The sequence below is a fragment of the Podarcis liolepis genome (assembly GCF_965112155.1).
Source record: "Podarcis liolepis genome assembly, chromosome: 9".
Lineage (NCBI taxonomy): Eukaryota > Metazoa > Chordata > Lepidosauria > Squamata > Lacertidae > Podarcis > Podarcis liolepis.
The window spans coordinates 5,698,958-5,723,410 of NC_139564.1; the positions used below are offsets into that span (position 1 = coordinate 5,698,958).

The 24,453-nt window shown below is 47.7% G+C and overlaps 1 protein-coding gene and 1 long non-coding RNA gene across 2 annotated transcripts; one reads left to right on the top strand and one right to left on the bottom strand.

Moving 5' to 3' along the window:
• Positions 1-94: 94 nt before the first annotated feature.
• Positions 95-19,554, top strand: LOC310685857 (5-hydroxytryptamine receptor 7-like). The gene is made up of 3 exons (XM_083458889.1): positions 95-1,065; positions 7,485-8,011; positions 17,785-19,554. The coding sequence occupies exons 2-3, from the start codon at positions 7,500-7,502 to the stop codon at positions 18,554-18,556; spliced, it is 1,284 nt and encodes a 427-aa protein (XP_083315015.1). The 5' UTR covers positions 95-1,065; positions 7,485-7,499; the 3' UTR covers positions 18,557-19,554.
• Positions 2,395-23,373, bottom strand: LOC310686069. The gene is made up of 2 exons (XR_014515701.1): positions 22,935-23,373; positions 2,395-2,646 (listed from the first exon to the last, which is right to left on the bottom strand). It is a non-coding gene; the product is annotated as an uncharacterized lncRNA (long non-coding RNA).
• Between the last annotated feature and the right edge of the window lie 1,080 nt (positions 23,374-24,453).

Below are 24,453 nucleotides of genomic sequence, written 5' to 3' on the forward strand. Positions count from 1 at the left end.
ACCCACATATTCAGACATAAGCAGGAGGACGGTGATGACATCTAAAATAGCATTGTAAGGGGGGGGGACTTTTAAATTTTAAATAATATTTGACGATGCAGAAATGCTTTATATATCCATAGCAGCTTTCTCATGACCGAAAACTTTTCATTTTGCAACGCTGAGGTTTTGTTATGGTGACAACTGTGATCCAATTCACCAGCTCCCAAATCTTAACGAATGAAGTCATCCTTTTTAGGTTTGAGGTTGCTTGTTCAGATGATCTGTGTAGACTTCAATATATAAAGAAAGGGTTCTCATATAAAGAAGGTATATTTTTAGTCTGGCTGAAAGGAAACAATAGCAGGTCTTGGTTTACTTGCAGATGAAAGACTTTAACCGCCGGCTACCACCATTCGCTCCAGCGAGGTTCCTGCAAGGCTTCTCCACTGGGCTTTTCTCGATGCTCCCTCGGAAAAACCAGCAAAAGAAGTGTGACAGAATCGATTGCACCTTCGTGGCAATTCTTGCAGCCCTGACAAGGCTCGTTTCCTTCCTCGCGCAGCTCGCCTCCGGCAGTCCAGGTTGCTGATGCCCTGGCAAGGAAGGATGGAATGGGAGAGACCCAGATTCTCTTTCTGCTCAGGGAAACGAGAAGAGATCCCCCAGGCTGTTCTCCCTGAGTTTTTGCAGCAGCCGCCAAGACCAGCCTGGTGTTTCCTTGCCACTCTCTGTGTGTCTGCAGCAGAATGATGCTTAGGAGGGGAGGGGGAGAGGGGGGAGAGAGAGAGAGAGTTGAGGGAGCCTGCTTCTTTGCATCTTCTCCTCCTGCTGTGGCAGTTCTTAGCTTGCCCGGGAAATAGAAGCAGCCTCCAGAGGATGTAACCTGGCGACCTGCAGCCATCCTTTTCACTCTTGGATCTTTCTCAGGGAACGCTTGGACCACTGAAAGTCAGGCTTGAAGAGTCTCCAGCAATTTCAAAAAGGTAAAGGGGCTCTGTGCTCCTGGACAGAAGATGTCCATCTCAAGAGACCAGGCAAAAGCCATCTCCTGCCTGACATTTCTCCTTCCTCGCTGCCTTAGAGGTGAGACTTCTTTTTCCCATTCTTTCGCAGGAAGGGTATCTGAAGTTATCAGAGGGGCAGCCTCTCATGCGCTATGTGCAGAAAGCCAATCTCAGCCTGGGATTTTGCAGGGCACAGTGGGGGAAGGGGAGAAGTTGTACTTCTTCTGCAGGAGATGTTTGGCATTTGTTTAAAGTGTTTTTAAGGGGAGTGGGCAGGAGAGAGACTTTTGAGAAGCTGTATCTCTCCCCGAAAGAGCGCAGCCGATTCATTGTTAACAGCCGAGGGAGACGAGACAGAGAGATGTGAGTACTAATGGGCACTCAGGAAGACGTCTAACCTGGGGTGATGTTGCAGTTCAGCACGACTATGTGGGGTGCAGAGGTTGTTTCACTGCCTAACGCTTTGCCTGCGTGGCGCGCATGAAATCTAAAATGGTCCAAGCATCCATGGTGTTTAAAGAGATGGGATTTGGGAGAGTGATGTCTATCACTCTGCGAACAAAGGAGTGCCAACTCTCTTAAGAGAAGCGGGGCACCTAAAGGTCCTAAAGTCTGACCCCCCATAAGCTCCCACTCTCCTACACATCCCATTTGCAAATCAAACCTTTGCTAGATCTCACGTTGGCTGAAGACATCCAGTCAAGACTTGTTTGCTGCCAAGTTCAAATGCCTTCTCTGTGGTTGGCAGCCCATCCCTGTTGCCTTCAGACGGTGTCCCTAAATATCATTTTATTCAGCTGCTGGCTGTGGTAGGCCAGTTTCCCCCACCTAGTGCTGGCCAGTTGTTTTGTACTACAATTCCCATCAGCTGGGACTGATGGGTGCAGTCTAAACATAGGGGGTGCACCAAGTCAAGGAAGGCTCTTCTAGGCTATATATGGCCACTGAGTTCCTTAATGCAAACCTTGTTAAATAGAGGGCATATTGTTTAATACTTGCACAGTACCATTTGTGTAAAATGAGGTCCCTGGTCTCAAGGACCTTCCAGTGTAAATACCAGGATGTGGGTGAAAGGCAGAAAAAAGTTGAGGAATGGATACCACGAGAGCTATGAACATAATTATGTTTGCGTTCTGGATTAGAAGTCTTATTGCCACTGCTCAGTTTTTGGAACTTCTTGATGATTAGAATTCATTGTCTGTCATGATAATCTCTTTCTTTCTCTCTCTAAATTTTAACTCACCAATTTGATTTATCTGCACTTCTGATTATCTGAACAATTCGGATGTCTCAGGCTATTTTGCTAAAGGAGAATTTTCTGTGTGTGTGTGTGTGTGTACCTTTGCAATATGCATCAATGAATTCACACTTGAATACACAAAATCAATCCAATATTAGACTTTCCAACTCCTTCCCACATCCCTTCCCAGTGACTTGGCTGCAACATTTAATCTAGTTCCCTAATTAGAGAAGAAAGAATGCGGGGGATGGGGAGGTCCCTTAATGAAATCCACAAGTGACATCCCTTCTCACTCCAGCAAATCACGTTCTCCCTCCACCTTTTGAAGTCTTCTAAAATCAGTCATGAATGGGACCGGGCCATTTCTCCCACCTTCCGCTCCAGCCACCGGTGACCCAAACGCTGGTTTGGAAGAGGTACCTGCAAAGGAAACAGGAAAAAAACGGATCTGAGATTAAGGCAACACCTTGCTTGGAGAAACTGCTAGGTGACCCTAAGCTTGTGACTTCCAACTCAGAGGTTTGCCCAAGCGAGCCCCTTTGAAATGGAAGAAGGGCGTGTGGAGGCTAGTCCATTAATGCAAACGGGTCACTACCCCATGAACATCAGCCTTGATTCTTCCAAACCTGCCTGCCTTCTTTTGACCAGCCCAGAGGATGATCTTGCCTGTTTCCTTCTCCTCCCTAGTCTCGCTTTTGCAGGGAGAACAACGGGGGGAAATGTAGAATTAATTGGTTCTACCTGTCACTGGCTCCATCTCTGTCTATCATTGGTTCTGTTGGCTTCTCTGCCCCGGCATCGTTTTTATGGTGTAAAAACACAGTAGAGAATGTCCATTTGGATTGTGCCCACTATCTGATGCTACAAAACCGGGGTAGTCAGAACGCTACCTTCCAGATGTTGTTGGATTACACGTGAGGTAATGTGGGGTATTACGTTCTGAGGCAGCACACGTCTGAATGAAATTGTGTATATCTGGAGCACAACTGGAAAAGCCCGCAAGCACCCTCTAAACGTCTGGAAACCCTTGAAAACCCCTTTTTTAAAAAATAACCAGCACTTACCATGTCCACCAAACTCCATCACATTCGCTCCCCGCAAGCCTCCTTGCTCAAAGGTTGCTGGGTTCATAGAAGAGGCAATAGAATAAGGGCCACTAACTGACGGCTGATTCAGGACTTTAAATTGTGCTCTTATATCAAATTCCCTTTTCTGCGTATACTGCAATGTTTTACTGTTGCTATGGCCATTGGCTAATGCGAATAAAGTTATATCTTATCTCCTTGCTCAAACTCCAACTCTCCACAGACCTCAAAGGCAGTGGCGTAGGAAGGGGGCGTGTGGTGGGTGCGGGCCGCCCCGGGTGTCATCACTGGGGGGGGGGTGACAAACTGACAAAAATATGTGTTTTTGAAAAATAATAATTCCTGCACCTGCCGCACCCCCCTCTTCCTACGCCACGGCAGGAGCACTCGCCCCTCAAGTGATTTCCGAAAACCAGAAGCATTTCTGCCTCCAAATTTGCAGGCAGAGCATGGCCTTTATGACTAGTAGCCTTCCACAGCCCTCTCCCCCATAAATCTGCCTAATCCAGATGCATAGCTAGGTGAGGCGGGGGGCACTGGGTGCCAGACCGCGGGGCCTGCATCGTGCCTGAGCCACGCCCCTCTCCTGAGGGGGAGGCGGTTGGCGGACTGCCTGCAAGTTCTGTGCTGCTTTTTCAAGCAGCGCGGGGCTTGCGTCTGCCCACCGCCTCAGCTGTCCTACAGCTGAGGGGGAGGCTTAGCCCGCCATGCCCCCACGGGCAGCTTGCCCTGCCCCCCATGGGTGGCTTGCTCCGCCCCCAGTTGCAGGGCACGTGCGTAGCCCCGGGCACCCGAGCGACTAGCTACACCACTGCTCAAAGGCTGGGGCAAGGGCTCGTAGGATTTCTGTTTTTGCTGTTTCCACAATCTTCCAGGGCTGTCGTCCCCCCCCCCCCGATTTGTTTTTTCTTCTTCTCCAGAATTTTAAACAAACGAACATGTATCTTAACTATACTTAATCCAATCTTAGTAACATTGTTAAATGGCTTCCTCGAATCCCCCTGACTGAGTTTCATTGTATATCTTTGTAACAGTTTTCCAAAACCACTTTCCTCATAAAATTAACTTAGTCACTTAACATCTTTCTTCCTTCTCATTTTAACTTTAAACATAATATTATTCTCTAACATCACATATTTAAATCCTAAGCCTATCTGGTATTTGCAAGTTTTCCCAATTAAGTTATCTTAGCATATTTAGCTAAATAGTCTTTGAATTTCATCCAGTCGTCCTGGTACTCCTCCTCCTTCTGGTCGCGGACTCTTCCAGTCAGGTCGGCTAGCTCCGAAAAGTCCATCATCTTCAACTGCCATTCCTTTTGGGGCTGTTTTTGCCCCTTTTCATGCCACTTCTAGGTTCACAGCGATGCACACATGCGCGGTTGTGTGTGCCTTGAATGAGCATTGAAATACACTCAGAGTCGCAAAGTGATTTCATGCTCTTTATTCAGCTCATAGTGGTGAGGAGGAATGAATGAATGTCCCCTCACAGTATCTGCTTTATATACATTATTTACACAATGGGCTGCACATGATTGGCTAATTCCGGAATTCTACTGTAAGCCAATCAGGTTGTGGATTCACTTCTATCTGGAGCAGGATTGGGTGGTTCCTGCCAACCAATCATACTGCTGCATTGTTCTAGGACCAATCAGACTGCTGCATTCTGAATCCTATTGTTCTAGGACCAATCAGACTGCTGCATTTTGGATCCTATTGTTCTAGGACCAATCAGACTGCTGCAGTTTGGATCCTATTGAACTCAGTACATAACAAGCATGAATGGGGAGTTGCCTGTTCAACTTCCATCAGCCCCAAGCAGCATGGAATCATGGGAGAAGTAGTCCAACAACACCTGAAGGCTGCCATATTGACTAACGCTGCAAAAATGTGTGGTTTACAGGGGAAGGGTCCGGCCACAGAATTTGTGCCCTGCCAGTGCTCATATTTCCGAAGCAAACAATATTAATAAAGAGAGTGATCCTTTAGTGAGGAGATTTGTTGGGGTGGATTCAGCAGCACCCTTTCCCAACCTTCCAGATATTTTGCACTACAATTCCCATCGCAATGGCCATGGCGACTGGGGCTGGCAGGAGTTATAGTTCTACAACAACGAGAGGGCACTCGGCTGGGGAAGGCTGTAGCAGTGAATCAGGAAAACGGTGGGCCCAAACGATTGATGACCACCCGGTTGCACATCAGAATATGCACTCAGCTCTCCGCAGTGTAGAAGAGCCGATTCATATTGTAATGACTACATAGAATAAATCTTCCTGATAATATTAGTGCAGCTATAATATCTAAATGAATCATCAGCACGATTTAGCAATTTCAAGCACTTCCGATCTACTAAAAAGATGCTGTAGGCAGCAGGGTGTTTTTTTTAAAAAAAATATTATTTTTAATAAAAGGACTTATAAGAATTGCAGGTGGCAAGTACTGTCTTAAAAGCGACATGCCTCTGCTCTTTGACGAAGGATTAAATGCCATTTCTTGGAAGATTATACCTGCTATGAGGTCATCATCTAGCAAAGAAACCATGCCTCTCTTTTTTGCTTTAGGACAATTCTTTTCAAACATTTGCAGATTTATGCCAGTTTTATTAATGGACCAGTGGGTAATTCAGTGTAACGGCCTTATATTTTACCGTGCCTGTTTCATTATGATTGAATTGCACTTGGGGAAACATAGAATATATATTTAAAAAGGAGACGGCGAAGAATAAGCGCTGAAAAGGAGACTGATAACTATGCTTACACGAGCTGTCTTAACTATTTATTCTCTTAGTCGCTGTGCATCCTGAAATTGGGTAATCTTTGCCTGCAGAAGTTAGTCTGCAGTATATAAAGCATGCAACTCACAGATCCACATAAATGCTTTTGCCAACTTCCCATCTCCTCCATCAGATCAAGGCAGGCTGCCATCTTTCAAACCTCCCTAGCTATGAGCTAGCGAGAGAACTAGATTGAGTTGGCTGAAATCAGCTGTTTGCTTAAGCTGCTGGGGTGTCATGGAATGCTCACAAACATTTCCCAACTGCTTCGAAGTGTCAAGGATTCTCCGCCCATAGAGTCCGGGAACAACTGGTGTTGGTGGAAAGGCCACAATTCCACCATTGGTGAACTCTTAAACTACCCTCTGTTCAGCCTGGTGCCCTTCAATGCTACCTGCTCCCTGGTAGCTGTAGTCCAAATCAGCTAGAGGGCACCAGGTTGGCAAAGACTGCCTGAGACCGTGTGTCTATGAGAGTGGCAGGTGAGCAGTGTGTGTGAATGGGGTTTATGGCTGGCTCAAGATTTTATGTTGCCTAAAGCAAAGAAATGGGATGCAGGTGGCGCTGTAGGTTAAATCACTGAGCCTAGGAGTTGCTGATCAGAAGGTTGGCGGTTCGAATCCCTGCGACGGGGTGAGCTCCCGTTGCTCGGTCCCTGCTCCTGCCCACCTAGCAGTTCGAAAGCACGTCCAAGTGCAAGTAGATAAATAGGTAGCGCTCCGGCGGGAAGGTAAACAGCGTTTCCATGCGCTTCTCTGGTTTCTCCAGAAGCGGCTTAGTCATGCTGGCCACATGACCTGGAAGCTGTACGCCGACTCCCTTGGCCAATAAAGCGAGATGAGCGCCGCAACCCCAGAGTCGGTCACAACTGGACCGAATGGTCAGGGGTCCCTTTACCTTTACCTTAAAGCAAAGAAGAAGAGTTTGGATTTGATATCCAGCTTTATCACTACCCGAAGGAGTAGGCCAGATGTCCTCTCCTTATTCCACGTAGGGGAGCAGAGTGGAAGTTAACTCATATTTCAACACCAGCAATGAGACAGGGTTCCCACCCCACCCCTGAGGCAACTGCTGAGCTTAAGAGCAGCTCTGCTCAGCAGGAATGGCCAGAAATAACCCCTCTCCTAGGCACACCAGCATCTGTTGCCAGAGGCAGCCGAATCAATTGACCTAACGGTAGGGCCGGCACTGATAATTTCTGTATCCGAGTGCTGCATTTTATTTCCAAGTGGGAGAGCATCTGAGAGCATCGGTGGGGAAGCAGACAAAGCACACATCTGCGAATTTGCATCAGTCTCCATTTGTGCATCTAACTTGCCGGAGGTTTGTTTTATTTATTTTTTTTGCAGCTGAAGCAATTGGCCTGAAATAATAACAAGCTTGTGTCTCTTCTCTGCACAGCGGTCTGCTCGAAGCATGTTGGTCAGGATCAGCCCCAGCCCGTTTTCGGAACAGCATATTCTCGCCGTGGAGGATTCGGGTCAGGAGTATTCCACCCGGAAGTCACCCTCAGCTCCATTCATGCCTGAAGGACCCTCCGCGTCCCCTGAGCCAGACCTTCTGCTGCCCGCCAATGCCACCAACGCCACGGACTGCGGGGAGGATATACTGCTGTACGGGGACACTGAGAAGGTCATCATCGGGACGGTCCTCTCGGTCATCACTCTGCTGACCATTGCGGGCAACAGCTTGGTCGTCATCTCCGTATGCATCGTCAAAAAGCTCCGCCAGCCGTCCAACTACCTGGTGGTCTCCTTGGCTGCGGCTGACTTGTCTGTGGCCTTTGCCGTCATGCCCTTTGTCATCATCACCGACCTGGTGGGAGGGGAGTGGCTCTTTGGGGAGGTCTTCTGCAACGTCTTCATTGCCATGGACGTCATGTGCTGCACGGCATCCATCATGACGCTCTGCGTCATCAGCGTGGACCGGTAAGGATGGCCTCCTGCTTTATAAATCATAGGCTCACAGAATTGTGTGTTTTTGTGCGCGTATGCGTGTGGAAATGTTCAGTGGAAACAGCAGCAGGGGCAGAAACAGAGAAGAGACTGTCCAGGTTCATAGAATCATTGGATTGTTGTGGGAATGTTCAGGGATGCAGGAGAGGATATATTGTTTTATTAGAGCCTTTCCAACTTGTGTTAACAAGTTCACAATTTAGCAGAGTAACAATTCCCCTTTTTAAACTCACAGCGGATGTATTAGCTCAGGCTCGCTAAAGCCTCTATAATAGCTGTTCTGGTATTTCCCCCTTATTCCCTCATAAAAGATAAGACACGACACAGTCTTCTATAAAAGTATAAAGAGTTTACTCACATTCTGCTCACAGTTGGATCCCAGAAGGCAGACTTAGCTTAGAAAAGTAACATTTGCCTGGAAAATATCTCATAAGAAGACAGTCCCTTTGTCCTCTCTTGGCTGAAGCCAAGAGAGCATTTTTGGCTAAGCAGATGTTGCTTCTTCGGTGCATGTAGTCAAAGAGAGAGAGATGGCTGTCCTGCCCTGTGCTTTTGTTGTTACCTGCACAGGTGAGGCCACGCCCACCTCTAGTCACATGCAGAGGAAGTCTGTCCCAGCCCAGAAGGAAACAGGAAGTTTACCTGCTGGCTGGACAAACATTCCTCCCCATGTGTAAACATGTTCACTCTAGGAATGTTGTACTTGACTGCTCTTGTGTTTCACATCCCACAAAATGTGCACATGGCCTTTGCAGGTCATCTAGACCAGCTTTTCTCAACCCTGGGTCCAAGATGTCATTGGACTACAACTCCCACCATCCCCTGACCACTGTTCCTGCTAGCTAGGGATGACTGGAGTTGAGAAAGGTCTAGATCTAGATCAAAACAGGAAACCCCCGGCTAGAGCATTTGCTACGCAACTCGTTCTGTCGGCGCAAGGATTTGCCCTTGTGCGAAGGAACTTTATCCCCTCTCCTCCCCCCCCCAAATAAAACCTTTCCGAAGCAAATTTGGAGAAGGCATGGAGTGCACTCAGGGGAAGAAGTAGGAGAGAGGTTCCATTTTATACCTACAAATCCTTGCGTGAACAGAACAAGCGTGTTGGATACCACCCATGGTCCCTGATAATTTATTGCTGCTGAATGTGAAATGTATGCTATTGAAGGAGCACTGCTAAATAAGCAACTACCTTATGGATGATGATCGTGGATGTGGGTGTACAGTCTTTGCATTCAGATCAGATTGGGAACAGTACGAGGATGCGTGAAGATTGAATTCAGATGGGCAGAGTCATTGCTTAGAGGCAGAGCACATGTCGTGCATACAGAAAACCTTAACCAGGCCGATTATGTAGAATCACTGTCATTGTCTGGTGTGCTCTGTACTCAACTGCAAATGAAACTCTCTCTAAGTTTCTCACTGAAGTACAGGGAAATTAAGAGGATGGTATGCGTGGCCTAAAGGTGACATTTCCTGACGGAGGTCACCCGATAGTCTAACCAATTCAGTTGTCTGAGTGTCTTTATTTATGTATTGAGAACAGCCACAGGGAGATGCCGGCAGGCTTGGGGGAAATCGGAGACTTGCAGATGTAGGAGTAAGGAGAATCTGTAGAACATCACCCCTCCAAAAAACAAAACAGCCCAATGAAGATGGCGTGTACTCAGTGCCTGCAGAATGTTGAGAGGGGTGAAACTGATAATAATAATAATAATAATAATAATAATAATAATAATAATAATAATAATAATAATAAATTTATACCCCACCCATCGGGCTGAGTTTCCCCAGCCACTCTGAGTAGCTCCCAACAGAATATTAAAAATAGAATCAAACATTAAAAACTTCCCTAAACAGGGCTGCCTTCAGATGTCTTTTAAAGAGAAGATAGCTGCTTATTTCCTTCACATCCGAAGGGAGGGCATTCCAAGGGGTGGGCGCCAACACTGAGAAGGCCCTTTGTCTGGGTCCTTGTAACCTCACTTCTCACAGTGAGGGAACCGCCAGAAGGCCCTCGGCACTGGACCTCAGTGTCCGGGCTGAACGATGGGGGTGGAGACGCTCCTTCAGGTATACTGGACCGAGGCCGTTTAGGGCTTTAAAGGTCAGCACCAACACTATGAATTGTGCTCGGAAACGTACTGGGAGCCAATGCAGATCTCTCAGGACCAGTGTTATGTGGTCCCGGTGGCCACTCCCAGTCACCAGTCTAGCTGCCGCATTCTGGATTAATTGCAGAGTCCGGATCACCTTCAAAGGTAGCGGTTTCAGCTCAGAGAGTATGGAGGATGCCATGGAATGCCAAATTTTTGTAGGGATGGGTTAATGAAAAACTGGGGGTGTGGGAGAGAGAGAGAAGTAATGGACTGGAATATTCGTTTTTCACTTTTCCTTTGTTATACATTTTTATTGGTTTTTTAAACATATTTCCAACAATCATATAACATATAACTTATCTTATGCAATATTCTAGTCTTCCATCAACTCCCCTGATGATTTTTCATTCTCTATCACTTATTCTGCATTTCTTAATTTCTCTATTACTCTTAATTATCATTAACTAATAACTCTCCTCATAGTCTTTCTTGCAATATTTCAAATAGTCCTCCTTACAAAACTTCTTGCAGTCCTACTAACATAATCTGTTCATTACAATTACTGTACCGTTTTTCACTTTTCCATATCAGTTCGTGATTGATTGATTGATTGATTGATTGATTGATTTTTAAGGGGTCTGCACAAAAATCCATCAAAAATCTGAATGCAGCTTTCCCCTATGCTCACGTCAATACTTTGAGAGTACAGTACTTTGACACAGAAGCCATGGGACATACTTTGCTTTGTTGCCTCCTTCCCAAAGCTTACCCAGCTTTGAGAAGGCAGTGCGAGGGCTGGGGGTCAAATGTTGCCGAGGGCTGCCAAAAAAGGGCTGTATGTGTGTTGGACCACCCTGGTCTAGCACAGCCTCACACCACAAGGAAATGCCTATACCGCAAATTTAAGCCCATTTCAACTGAGCCACGTTGCGTCCAAACAACCTGTTCGTTGAGCATTCGCCTTGATTTGCTTGCACAAAGATTATGGCTGGGTGTTGCAACATCCGCTGTTCATCATGATGTCTTGGTGGAAAGATTGTGTCAAGCCATAGTGCCTTTTTCCATTGCTTTCCTTTCTAGGGGAGGGGGGAGTTGGGGAGGGGTTGAAAGCAGTTTATGGTGCAAGAGCACCCAAACCACTTTAATTTTACACCCTGAATTTTCTGGTAAGCGCTTGAATCCCAGCTACAAAACAGTCTGGAAGTCTAGAAGCCAAGGGGGCCTCACTACTGTAAATCCAAACCAAATCTGCCAAGATAATGAATTTGTTTCTTTGCGGTATTTATATCCCACTTGTCCAAGGAGCAAAAGGGGGGTGCGCATGGACCTTAATCCCCACAACAATCCTTTGAGGTTGGTTAGGCTGAGATCACCCCGTGAGCTTTGTGCCTAAGTGGGGATTTGAACTCGTGTCCCTCCCGGGTCCTAGTCTGGCACTCTGCACCGCACTGTACAGCTATCCCTTGATGCTTTTAAAATACCCTGTTCTTCTCCCCCCAGTCTGTGCACTTAATTCCTTGTCTGTGCGACTTTCTATCTTTGAAACAAAAACAAAGGAAAGAAATCTGAGCAGAATTAGGAAGCAGACACTTAAAGTTAATTGCGCAAGTTACAGCAGCAGCGCCTCTGAATGCAAAGGGTAGGCGTGTGGAATTCAAAAGCAATCCCAGACTGCACGTATTTAATGTTTGGTGCTCCCGTTAGAAGGAGCCATAAAGTCTGAGAGGTGGAGATTTATTTTATTTATTTGGAAATGTCTGCACTGCCCTTCAGTATAAATATGCAGAGAAATAAAAAGGAGCAGCCTCTTCGGTGAAGGGCGCCCATTGTACACAAGCTGGGTTCAGCAATCGCATTTATCACTGCCTGTTGTTGTTGTTGTTGTGGCTTTTAAAAAAAGAATGGTTACGAAGCAGAAGTCCCTTGTAGCAGGGATGGGGAGCTGTTTCCAGCCTGAGGGCTGTCTTTCCTTCTGGGCAATCTTCCAAGGGCCACATGCCAGTGTTTGGAGGGCCAGAGGCAAAGTCAGGTGGAACAATGAATATTTTTTTATAGCTTTGTACAACAGGCTGGTTCCTACACATACTCATACCCCTCTCTCTGCCCTCCATCCAAACAAGGAAGAGACATGATCAGAGTTCAAGGACAAATCCTAGCCAGGCAAAAACCCTTGAGGAAGGTGAGAAGGAAGGCTAAGGAGAGGTTTGGCTTGGGGATAACACAAGTGGCTGGGGTGGAGGCAATAATAATAATAATAATAATAATAATAATAATAATAATTTCTTATTTGTACCCCGCCCATCTGGCTGGGTTTCCCCAGCCACTCTGGGCAGCTTCCAACAAGGATTAAAAATACATCAAAATGTCACACATTAAAACCTCCCTGAACAGGGCTGACTTCAAATGTCTTGTAAATGTCAGGTAGTTGTTTATCTCTTTGCCATCTGATGGGAGGGCGTTCCACAGGGCGGGTGCCACCACGGAGAAGGCCCTCTGCCTGCTTCCCTGTAGCAAGGCTAGGGAGAGAGATCTAAGGGGCTGCATTTGTTCCCTTGGCCTGAGGCTCCTCCCCTCTGCATTAAAGAGATGGCCCATTTGGTGGCCAACCCAACTCGAGTGATTGATCCCTTCATCCATCCCTCTGAGATACCTTTGATCTAAGGTTAAACACTCACATTTTTGCTAGCAGAAAACAACAATAGTTAGTTACCAACTCAGTTAGAGCTCAGTCTTTTCTTTAGCTTCAATATAAAAAAAGGTAAAGGATCTCTGACAGCAGTGGCGTAGCGTGGGTTGTCAGCACCCGGGGCAAGGCAAGTAATTTGCGCCCCCTAACCCGTGGATTTGCGCCCCCTAACCCTAACCCCCAGATGTTGCGCCCGGTGCGGCCGGCCCCCCCTGCACCCCCCATGCTACGCCACTGTCTGACAGTTAAGTCCAGTCGCGGACGACTCTGGGGTTGCGGCACTCATCTCGCTTTACAGGCCGAGGGAGCTGGCATTTGTCCGCAGACAATTTTTTCCGGGTCATGTGGACAGCATGACTAGGCCGCTTCTGGCGAGACCAGAGCAGCGCACAGAAACGCCATTTACCTTCCTGCCGGAGTGGTACCTATTTATCTACTTGCACTTTGACGTGCTTTTGAACTGCTAGGTGGGCAGGAGCAGGGACTGAGCAACGGGAGCTCACCCCGTCGCGGGGATTCGATATAGCCCCATGGAAAATCCCCACATTCAAGCCTTCGTTAATGTACATTTGGGAATTCCCCATTTCAGTGTCAATTAAACAATTGTACTTAACAAGTCCATCGCCTTTGGCTTGGGCTGGGCACACCTGACTTGACTGTGTTGCAGGTGGTGGATGGTGTGGGCGCGATGGCAGCACTCACCTGACCTCCAGTCGGTTGCATCATTGCTGCTTACTGGGAGGTTAGAGGGGGAGAGGAGTCAGGAAGTTGGTGCAGTGTTGATGCGCCAGAGGGAGTGCAGGATTGGCTCCGCTGGTGCATTTGCTCCATTGCGACCTCGCATGCCCCCTCAGCAGCGACGCAACTGATGGGAGGTTGGGTGAGTAACACCACCACACCTTCTTGGAATAATAGGTCCGGAATTGCCCAAGAAAGATGTTAGATTGTTTTTGTACGCCACAACTGCTGCTAGGATTTTGTTAGCCAAGAACTGGAAATTACAAGAAGTGCCAACAGTGGAGGAACGGCAGATGAAGATGATGGATTTTTGGGAGCTAGCCGACTTGACCTGAAGAGTCCGTGACCAGAAGGAGGAGGAGTACCAGGAGGAATGGATGAAATTCAAAGACTATTTAGCTAAATATGCTAAGATAATTTAAATAGAAATATTTGCAATTACCAGATTGGCTTAGGATTTAAATATGCAATGTTATAGAACAATATGTTTAAAGTTAATATGAAAAGAAAGAAAGATGTTACTTGACTAAGCAAATGTTATGAGAAATTAGTTTTGGAAAACTGTTACAATGATATACACTGAAGTTCACGGCCTAGGACCCTCGTACCTACGGGACCGCCTCTCCCGGTCTGCCCCACGGAGGACCTTAAGGTCCATAAATAGCAACACCCTAGAGGTCCCGGGCCCTAAGGAAGTCAGATTAGCCTCAAACGGAGGCAGGGCCTTTTCAACACTGGCCCTGGCCTGGTGGATCGCTCTGTCTCATGAGACCAGGGCCCTGCAGGATCTGATTTCTTTTCACAGGGCCTGTAAGACAGAGTTGTTCCGCCTGGCCTTTGGCTTGGAGCCAATTTGATTCCCTCCCCCTCTTTCTTTTTTCCTTTCTCCTCCTGTGATGAGGCTGCATTTTAATATTTTAATGTTTCAATATTTTAATGTTGTCTTTTAATCTTGTTTTTAAGTTGTATTCATTCACTTCGTTTTTATTATTGCTTGTTAGCCGCCCTGAGCCCGGCCTTGGCTGGGGAGGGCGGGGTATAAATAAAAATTATTATTATTATTATTATTATTATTATTATTATTCACTGAAATTCAGCCAGGGGGATTTGAGGAAGTCATTCAATAATGTTAACAAAAGTGGAATTATTACAGTTAGGATCAATGTTTGTTTGTTCATAAATTTGGAAAATCAATAAAAGAAATTGGAAACAAACAAACAAACACCACCCCACCTCCCTGCGTGTTGCATGTCTTGCGCACGTGGTCCCTGGGGACTCAGCATGGGTGTCGGTGGGTCCGGCACCCAACCCCTCCTCACGTGTGTCTCGACGGGCTTCTGCGTGCTCTGAAATGAATAAATCCTGAGAGGTGCTGGCTGCCTGCAGGTGTCGCCGAAGCAAATAGGACCTGACACTGTGCCCAGCAACTAGAGCAGACCCTGAACAGCATTTAAGCATGCATGCAGCGCCCTTCTCTAAGCCTTACGCGACTCCAGATCAAAGTACAGATTAATTAATCACTTAACGATCCCTTGCAAGTCTTTTCACGGCCTCCTTCCAGATGCTGTGTACATGGAGGAGGGGGACTTCATTGCTGGTGATAGAAGCACTGCTAATCCGGGTCTGTTTTTTAAAAAACACTGAACTGAAATAAACTCTGCCGTCCTGAGGAATTTTCAGCCGAGTGCTCTTTTCTGGGAAGCCTCGGAATCTTCCGCCTGTTATATCCATCTGAGACCTGCACCGGTGGCTGAATTGCTACTGGGCCCATGTTCAAGGTGGGGTTATTAGTATGCAAAGCGCTTAACAACTTGGGACCAGTTTGCCTACAAGAACGCCTGGCCCCACATGCACCCACTCGACTGCTGCAATTGGCAGAACTGGCACGGTTACAAGTGCCACATAAAACCCATTTCTCATTGGTAAGAACTCAGTCTTTTACTGTGGCAGCACCTGCCCTTTGGAATTCCCCACCACTTGATAGCAGGCAGGCACTCTTTTTGGCACCTGCTAAAAACATTCTTGTTTAGACAAGCCTACCCAGATGGTTAAATAGTTGGTGCAAGTTGTTATTGTTGTTTACATATACCCTGCCCATCTGACTGGGTTGCCCCAGCCAAAGTTTAATCTATTTTTAGTCTGTTACCTTAACTTTTCAAAAGTTTTAAATTATCATTGTTAAAGTTTAAAATTTTCTTATTGATGATTTTGTTGCTCTATCTTTTTTGTGAACTGTTTTGAGGCTGTTTTTGTGGGTTGATTTTGTTTTTTTAACAACTGAGAGATGTATAATTTTTGTGAACTAAATAAACACAATTTTTTAAATTTATTTTTTGAGGTGGGTGGTTTGAGATAGTCACACACCTCTTGTTCCACAAAGGATGTCTGTGTAGCTTTTGCCTTTCTAAACTTTCTAAATCCAGTCATTCCGGCATTTCTTCCACAATAAACATAATAAGCATTTAGAAAATTAGAATAAAATTATTCTCAACCCGGGTCTCTCAGGCCGGCTCCCTCCAGATGTTTTGGACCTCAACTCTCATCAGTCCTGACCAGCCCAGATCCCAGTGCACCTTTGGAGGGGTTTCTGGGGTCACAGAGATTTCCTGGGATCTGGGTCACGACACTGCCTGCCCACGCATGCCCATTTCTGTTTTGCTGATTAAATCCTTACAGCAATTGCAAACAGTCCTCCGTATGATCTGCCACCGCAACGTGGTTATGCAACGGACCCTGGACCCTGCTATTTTTACATTAACTCCAAGAGCTAGCTGGACCCCCTGTAGGACAAGCACACACGTTGTTGCCTGGTAACCAAAGAGATGTAATTAGAACAGAGTGATTTTTTAAAAAGAGAGAGAGAGAAACCCTACCACGTGGGTTCTAGTGGCGGTTCCTGAGAGGGTGGTTAAAAGGTGGCTGTGTTCACTGCTGTGACCCACTTTGCATCGCCCAAAAGAAACTCAGTTCAGCAGCCGCAGTGTCGTGGGCAGAGGGAATAAGTGACCTGTGCGGAGTTTTGTTTTGCTGAGTTAGAACATCGAGCCACCTAGCCCTGAGCAGCGTCTCCTTGGAAGGGAGAACTGAGCTTTTCCCCACCCCTGCTAACTGTGACACCGTCTGGAGAGACCAGGGATTGAATTCACCCTGGACGCAGCACATGACAAGCACATGGCTCCACCTCAACCACTGGTTCTGCTCCATGTGTCGGGGAGTGATGCGAGTGATGGGAATTGCGTTCAGGTCACATTTAAAGGTTTTCCTGCTTAATTTGCCTTTCTGAAATAGCATGAGAGTCGAAACGTGGCCACCTTTTAAAAATTCACACTTCCCCGAATTTTGCAGTGCAGTTTGCCAGTCAAGTCATGTGTATAAAAAATGCATATGGCATAAATAGGCATGCCTTTGTGAAGACAACATACAACATGCATGAACCTACCTGGACCCTGAGATCATCCTCTGAGGACCTTCTTTGTGTGCCTCCTCCACATGAGGTCCAGAGGGTGGCAACATGAGAATAGGGCCTTTTCTGTGGTGGCTCCCTATTTGTGCAATGCTCTCCCAGGGAGGCTCATCTGGTGCCTTCATTATACATCTTCTCCCAAGTCTTTGGCTAATTAAACTATCTATGACCTTTTAAACTGTGGGGGTACTGTTTTTGTTTGTTACGAAAATCCTCGTTATTGCATATTTTTACATGGCTGTTTATTCGTATATATATTTTTTAAAAAATGTATATGGATGTTTAATGATGGCCTATATTTCTAATTGGGACTCGGGTGGTGCTGTGGTCTAAACCCCTGAGCCTCTTGGGCTTGCTGATCAGAAGGTCAGCGGTTCAGATCCCTGCCACAGGGTGAGCTCCCGTTGCTCTGTCCCAGCAACCTAGCAGTTCAAAAGCACACCAGTGCAAGTAGATAAATAGGTACCACTGTGATGGGAAGGTAAACAGCGTTTCCATGCACTCCGGTTTCCATCACGGTATCCTGTTGTGCCAGAAGCAGTTTAGTCATGCCGGCCACATGACCCGGAAAGCTGTCTGTGGACAAACGCCGGCTCCCTCAGCCTGAAAATTGAGATGAGCGCCACAATCCCATAGTCGCCTTTGACTGGACTTAACCATCCAGGGGTCCTTTACCTTTTTACCTAACCTTATATTTCTAATGCGTAATAAAGGTTTGACGAAGCCAAATCCAACCTACCAATCTTTCCTTGGTGTTTTCCAGGTACCTGGGAATAACCCGGCCGCTGACATATCCCGTGAGGCAAGACGGGAAGTTGATGGCCAAGATGGTGTTCATCGTTTGGCTCCTCTCGGCCTCCATCACTCTGCCCCCTTTGTTTGGCTGGGCGAAGAACATCACGGTGGAACGGGTGTGCCTCATCAGCCAGGACTTTGGCTACACCGTCTACTCCACCGGCGTCGCCTTCTACATACCCATGGCCGTCATGCTCGTCATGTACAACAGGATCTACAAGGCAGCCAAGGCCAGCGCTCAAAAACACCGCTTCATGGACTTCCCCAGGCCTTACGAGCCAGACGGAGCCTACTGCATCGAGCCTGGCGTCCGGCGCCAGCATAGCACCAGGAGGAGCAAGGCTGTGGAGCAATGTGCCACCTTGTCCAAATTCCTCCGCCAAGACCGGAAGAACATCTCCATCTTCAAGAGGGAGCAGAAAGCAGCCAGGACCCTGGGCATCATTGTGGGGGCCTTCACCTTTTGCTGGCTCCCCTTCTTCCTGATGTCAACGGCCCGGCCGTTCATCTGCGGCAGCCGCTGCAGCTGCATCCCACTGAGGCTGGAGAGGACTCTCCTCTGGCTGGGGTACGCCAACTCCCTCATCAACCCCTTGATCTATGCCCTCTTCAACCGGGACCTGAGGACTACTTTCTGGAACCTCCTGCGCTGCAGCTACCGCAACATCAACCGCAGGCTGTCCGCCGCAAGCATGCACGAGGCCCTGAAAGCCACAGAGAAACACGAGGGCATCATCTAAGGCTGCGGGCCCATGTGGACGTTGGCGTTTAAAAGCGTTGTGGTCACTCACTAAGGGAGGCAGACCCTCCCTGCAACTGCCCGCTCACACCAAGGATTGGGGGCTCACCTGGATGGGCAACACCAAAGCAGGGCAACGATTATCCGGTTCCCCTGCAGCTTTGCAAATAAGTCTATGGAAGATGCTAGTTCACAAAAGGACCCGAATAAATCTGTGCATCTATGGCAGCCGTTTGCGGTATAAAGGGGAAACAATATTTTGCCACTTTCAAGAATTTTCCTATGTGTGGAAATTGGGGAGAGGGGATTACAAGATCCTAGTAAACTCCTTGTAAGGGAGAGGAAATTAGCTGGCAAGCCAAGCGAGAATTGTATATCCGAGAGGCCGTAGCAAGGATGCTCAACAGAAAGCCTAGATCAGCTTTCCCTGACCTGACGCCCTCCAGATAATTTGGACTTCAACTCCCATCACCCCTGACCTTTGGCCATTCCGGCTGGAGCTGATGGGAGTTGGAGTCTCACGACATCTGGAAGTCACCAGGATGAAGAAGGCATGACATCTGCTGTGGAGCTCTTATGTAATAATAATACTTAACATTTATACAGTTCTTCCCGAGTGCCCAGGGCATTTCGCATTCATTTGCCTCGATTATCCTTACCATACGACCCGTAAGGATAGTCATAGCCACTAGGGACTGAGAGAGAGGAAGCGGTTTATGTTAACAGACCATAGATGAGGCAAGATCTCTATGTAGGGCTCTTCGTTTTCATGGGTGCACACACTGACCAAGTGAGGACTTCGATTTTGAGTATGGAACCCAGCATGCTGAGATGCTCTGTCCCCATCTGAAATAAAAACAAATAGACAAGTTTCTAGTCCTTTGGCTAGAAAGGGAAGGCAAAAAGGGAAAAGGAGCAAAAATTCCCAGGGGACCTAACATTAGCACCTTGTGCCTCACTATGGAGGAGAGAAGTGGAGCCAGGCAGTGTGTCCATCTTGGCCAGCAATGTCTGCTCCGACTGGCAGCATGTCCCCAGGGTCTGAGGCAGCAAAAGGTCTTCCCCGGCCCCTGTTCTCTGATTCTTCTACCTGGAGATGCAAGGAATTGAAGCAGGGCCTTCTACGAGCATAGCATTTGCTCAACGACTAAGCATTGGTTCAGTCCAGAAGGAGTTAAGCCAAATGAGTCAATACATTCTCATACATTCCTGACAAGACAGAAGTACTGTTTTGGGGGGACAGGGGGCGGGTGGGCGTGGAGGACTCCCTGGTCCTGAATGGGGTAACTGTGCCCCCTAAGGACCAGGTGCACAGCCTGGGAGTCATTTTGGACTCACAGCTGTCCATGGAGGCGCAGGTCCATTCTGTATTCAGGGCAGCTGTCTACCAGCCCCACCTAGTACGCAGGATGAGACCCTCCTTGCCCGTAGGCTGTCTTGCCAGAGTGGTGCAGGCTCTAGTTATCTCCCACTTGGACTACTGCAATGCGCTCTACGTAGGGCTACCTTTCAAGGTGACCCAGAAACTACAACTAATCCAGAATGTGGATTAGAATGTGGATAGAACTAATCTAGACTGGTGACTGGGGGTGGCCGCCGAGACCACATAACACCGGTCTTGAAAGACCTACATTGGCTCCCAGTACATTTCCGAGCACAATTCAAAGTGTTGGTGTTGACCTTTAAAGCCCTAAACGGCCTCGGCCCAGTATACCTGAAGGAGCGTCTCCACCCCCATTGTTCTGCCCAGACACTGAGGTCCAGCTCTGAGGGCCTTCTGGCAGTTCCCTCATTGCGAGAAGCAAAGCTACAGGGAACCAGGCAGAGGGCCTTCTTGGTGGTGGCTCCCACCCTGTGGAACGCCCTCTCATCAGATGTCAAAGAGATAAACAACTACCTGGCATTTAGAAGACATCCGAAGGCAGCCCTGTTCAGGGAAGTTTTTAATGTGTGACATTTTAGTGTATTTTTGGTCTTTGTAGAAGCCGTCCAGTGGCTGGGGAAACCCAGCCAGATGGGCAGGGTACAAAAAATGAATTAATTTAATAATAATAATAATAATAATAATAATAATAATAATAATAATAATATGCACCCATGTAGACAGGTCGCAGAACGCAGTTTTTCTCTGCCTTCCTTGATGATTCCCTGGCCTCCCCACAAAGAGCCACATCCTGCGTTGATGCTGGATAGCTCAGTTGGTATAGCAAGGGACTCTTAATCCCAGAGTTGTGGGTTTGAGCTCCATGTTGGGCGAAATATTCCTGCAATGCAGGGGGTTGGAGTTGGCCCCTTCCAACTCTACAGTTCTATAATTCTGTTATCAGAGATGCATATTTTCATTCCTTAGTTGGTGGCCTGGAGTATATCAGGCTCAACAAGCCTCTTCCATCTGCCAACTGAGCTTGCTGTCCAACGCCTCCCTATCTCCCCACATTTCTTGCATTTTGCAGCAGCTGATGGCTCTGTTTCGCTAGTCTCTGCTGCCGTCTGGTAACCATGCATGTCCATACATCCAAAGCAATGTACAGAAAACAAAAACAACATTATACCCATCAGGCAGAAACATGGTTTGGCTACATGCAGTGGCTTTTAGAAAGAACAACAATGTGCTAACTTTATCACAAAGAGGCGTACCACATTGGACTGGGGGACTGGCTATCGGACTGGAGGATGTGGATGGCGTTGTGGTCTAAACCACTGAGCCTCTTGGGCTTGCTGATCAGAAGGTTGGGGGTTTGAATCCCCGCCACGGGGTGAGCTTCCGTTGCTCAGTCCCAGCTCCTGCCAACTTAGCAGTTCGAAAGCACACCAGCGCAAGTAGATAAATAGGTACCGCTGCGTTGGGAAGGTAAACAGTGTTTCCGTGCGCTCTGGTTTCCATCACGGTATCCTATTATGCCAGAAGCGATTTAGTCCTGCTGGCCACATGACCCAGAAAGCTGTCTGTGGACAAACGCCGGTTCCCTCGGCCTGAAAGCAAGATGAGCGCCGCAACCCCATAGTCGACTTGGGCTGGACTTAACCACCCAGGGGTCCTTTACCTTTACCTTACTGGCTATCCATTCTGAGTTGCAGCTGCAAGAGAATGGCGATGGAGCTTCGATAGCAGGTTAGAAAGTTTTGCCACTCTGCTATTCTGGTAATGTAAGCAAGTAAATCGGCAGAAAGGAAATCCTCTGTGTTTTCCAGACCAAAGGCTCCTAAGTCTCAGAGATGAGAGTGATTTCACTGGCAGGGTCTAAACTGAAAACTTCAAGACACTCACTAGCTTCTAATTTCTTCAAATTTCAGCCAGCTTTGGAAACAAGAGGTCAGGAACACACTGGGTTAATTCAAGGGCGGAAAGCAACACCTTGAGAATCAATGGCAATGAAAAGGGCACTTTTGTGTGGAGGCAACTTGTTTACAATAGCAGCACCCTACAAAAACCTTCGCTAACTTGGCCAACGTGCAGGTGGGGGTTGTCCTCCGAAACATCTGTAGGGCTCCAAATTGGCAAGCGATGCCCTACTCCGAACACACTCTAGAAAAACTGTGTGCATTTGTGTGTGCCTGGCGCAACCCTAGAAGACACAACCATGTGGAGAACTTTCTGCAGGAACCACAAAACGTCAATCATCAGCATAATCTTTCTCCCTCTGATCCAATATGGCAGACAGGGTTAAATCGCTTGGCCTAGCTATTCCATGGAGTAGAGATGAGAAGGCCTGGGGGGGGGGGGACTGGGGAAATGGGGGAAAAAACAATTTCCCCCTGTTTTTCCCCCGTTTCCCCCCAAAGCCATTTTTTTCCAGAAAAAATGAAAAAAAAACACAGTTTGATATAGTTTGAATATTCCACACACTTTTTTCTCCATTTTTTCTGGGGGAAAAAACGACTTTGGGGGAAAATGGGGGGGCCTGTCCTCCCCCCAATTTTTCCAGTTTCCCCCCAGAACTTCCCATCTCTACCAGGGAGCCTTTTTCCATCTGAAGGCTACATTCCCTTCTCACCCCCAGAAACAAAAGCCGGCAGAACGACGAGTGTGAATTTTACATTTGTATGATAAGTTTATACACACACATAGCCTGCAAGTCTCCCAGCAAAACCAGGACATCCCTTTTTTTTTATTTCTCAAGAACGGCTTGATTTTTTGAAAATAAAACTGATCTGAGCAAACACTGACAGATTCCAACCAGACTGAACTGATATCGAGAGGGTTTGTTTAGAAACACAGTGGCAATTTTTTCTGCCGGGGTTGATGGGAATCTTGAGGGCACCTTGGGAAAGGCTTTTTCTACCAGGAACCAGGGAAACAGGCCAGTTTTTCCAAGGGCTGAGGGTGAAATCTGCGGTAATTCAAGAGTCCAAATTAAATAAAGGTGTTACTGACTTACCAGCTGAGCGCCCTGGTTATTTGAATTTTGTGCATGCCCCATGGTACGTTTAGGTTGAAAACAGGTTGGGTTGGACTAGATGACCCTTGTGGTCCCTTCCAATTCCACAATTCTGTGATTCCAATGTACAGTGGTACCTCAGGTTAGAGACGCTTCAGGTAACAGACTCCGCTAACCCAGAAATAGTACCTCGAGTTAAGAACTTTGCTTCAGGATGAGAACAGAAATCGCAAGGTGGCAGCAGCGGGAGGCCCCATTAACTAAAGTAGTACCTCAGGTTAAGAACAGTTGCAGGTTAAGAAGGGACCTCCAGAAAGAATTGAGTTCTTAACCCGAGATACCACTGTAGATTGTTTTCCTGTCAAGGGCCACCTTATCTTACTCAGTCATGACTGTAGTGGCAGGGCTGTCTTGCATACAGCACTGGCAGTTTGAGGGGTGCTCTGTGAAGCCCATGAGGAATCCCATAACCCACAACATCACCTGCTGGAGGGGATTATTTCATAGAATCATAGAATCATAGAGTTGGAAGAGACCACAAGGGCCCTCGAGTCCAACCCCCTGCCAAGCAGGAAACACCATCAGAGCACTCCTGACATATGGTTGTCAAGCCTCCGCTTCTCTGGAGCAGCAGAAAACAACCTTTCTCCCTCCTCTATGTGACATCCTTTTATGTATTTGAACATGGCTATAATATCACCCCTTAACCTCCTCTTCTCCAGGCTAAACATGCCCAGCTCCCTTAGCCGTTCCTCATAAGGCATCGTTTCCAGGCCTTTGACCATTTTGGTTGCCCTCCTCTGGACACGTTCCGGTTTGTCAGTGTCCTTCTTGAACTGTGGTGCCCAGAACTGGACACAGTACTCCAGGTGAGGTCTGACCAGAGCAGAATACAGTGGCACTATTACTTCCCTTGATCTAGATGCTATACTCCTATTGAGGCAGCCCAGGAACCTTCTATTTCCCTTTCTCCGGTTGATGCAGATGGCAGATTGACTTTTCCTTCAGTCCTTTGCATCTTCCTTCCCAGGGCTGCTACATCCTCACATGCTACCTTCTTAAGTACGGTATAAAGAGTAAAAGCAAGGAGAAGAGAGGAGAAGGAAGGAGAAGAAAGGGGAGGAGAGGAGAGAGAGAGAGAAAAGGGGCGCCTTGCCCATAGAGGCAAGTGGTGCAGAGCGCCAGGGCGCCATGTTCTGGAGGGCGCCAGGGAAGAGGCAGAGGCTGGACGTGGCGCCTCCTAGCATAAGCTCGCTGCCCTCGCCTGCCTCTGCCATGCCGCGCTGAAGCAGCACCTCGCCCAGAGCCTCCGCCTGCCACAGCCGCAGTGGCACGGGCGCCAGGGAAGAGGCGGAGGTTGGGTGTGGCACCTCCCGGCATCAACTCGCCGCTCTCGTCCGCCTCGCTGAAGCAGCGCAGCACCGCACCCAGAGCCTCCGCCTCTTCCCCGCCGAAGGAGCTGCCCTCCAGCCACTGCCCGCCTCCTCCAGCCCCGCAAAGCTGCCAGCAACTGGGAAAC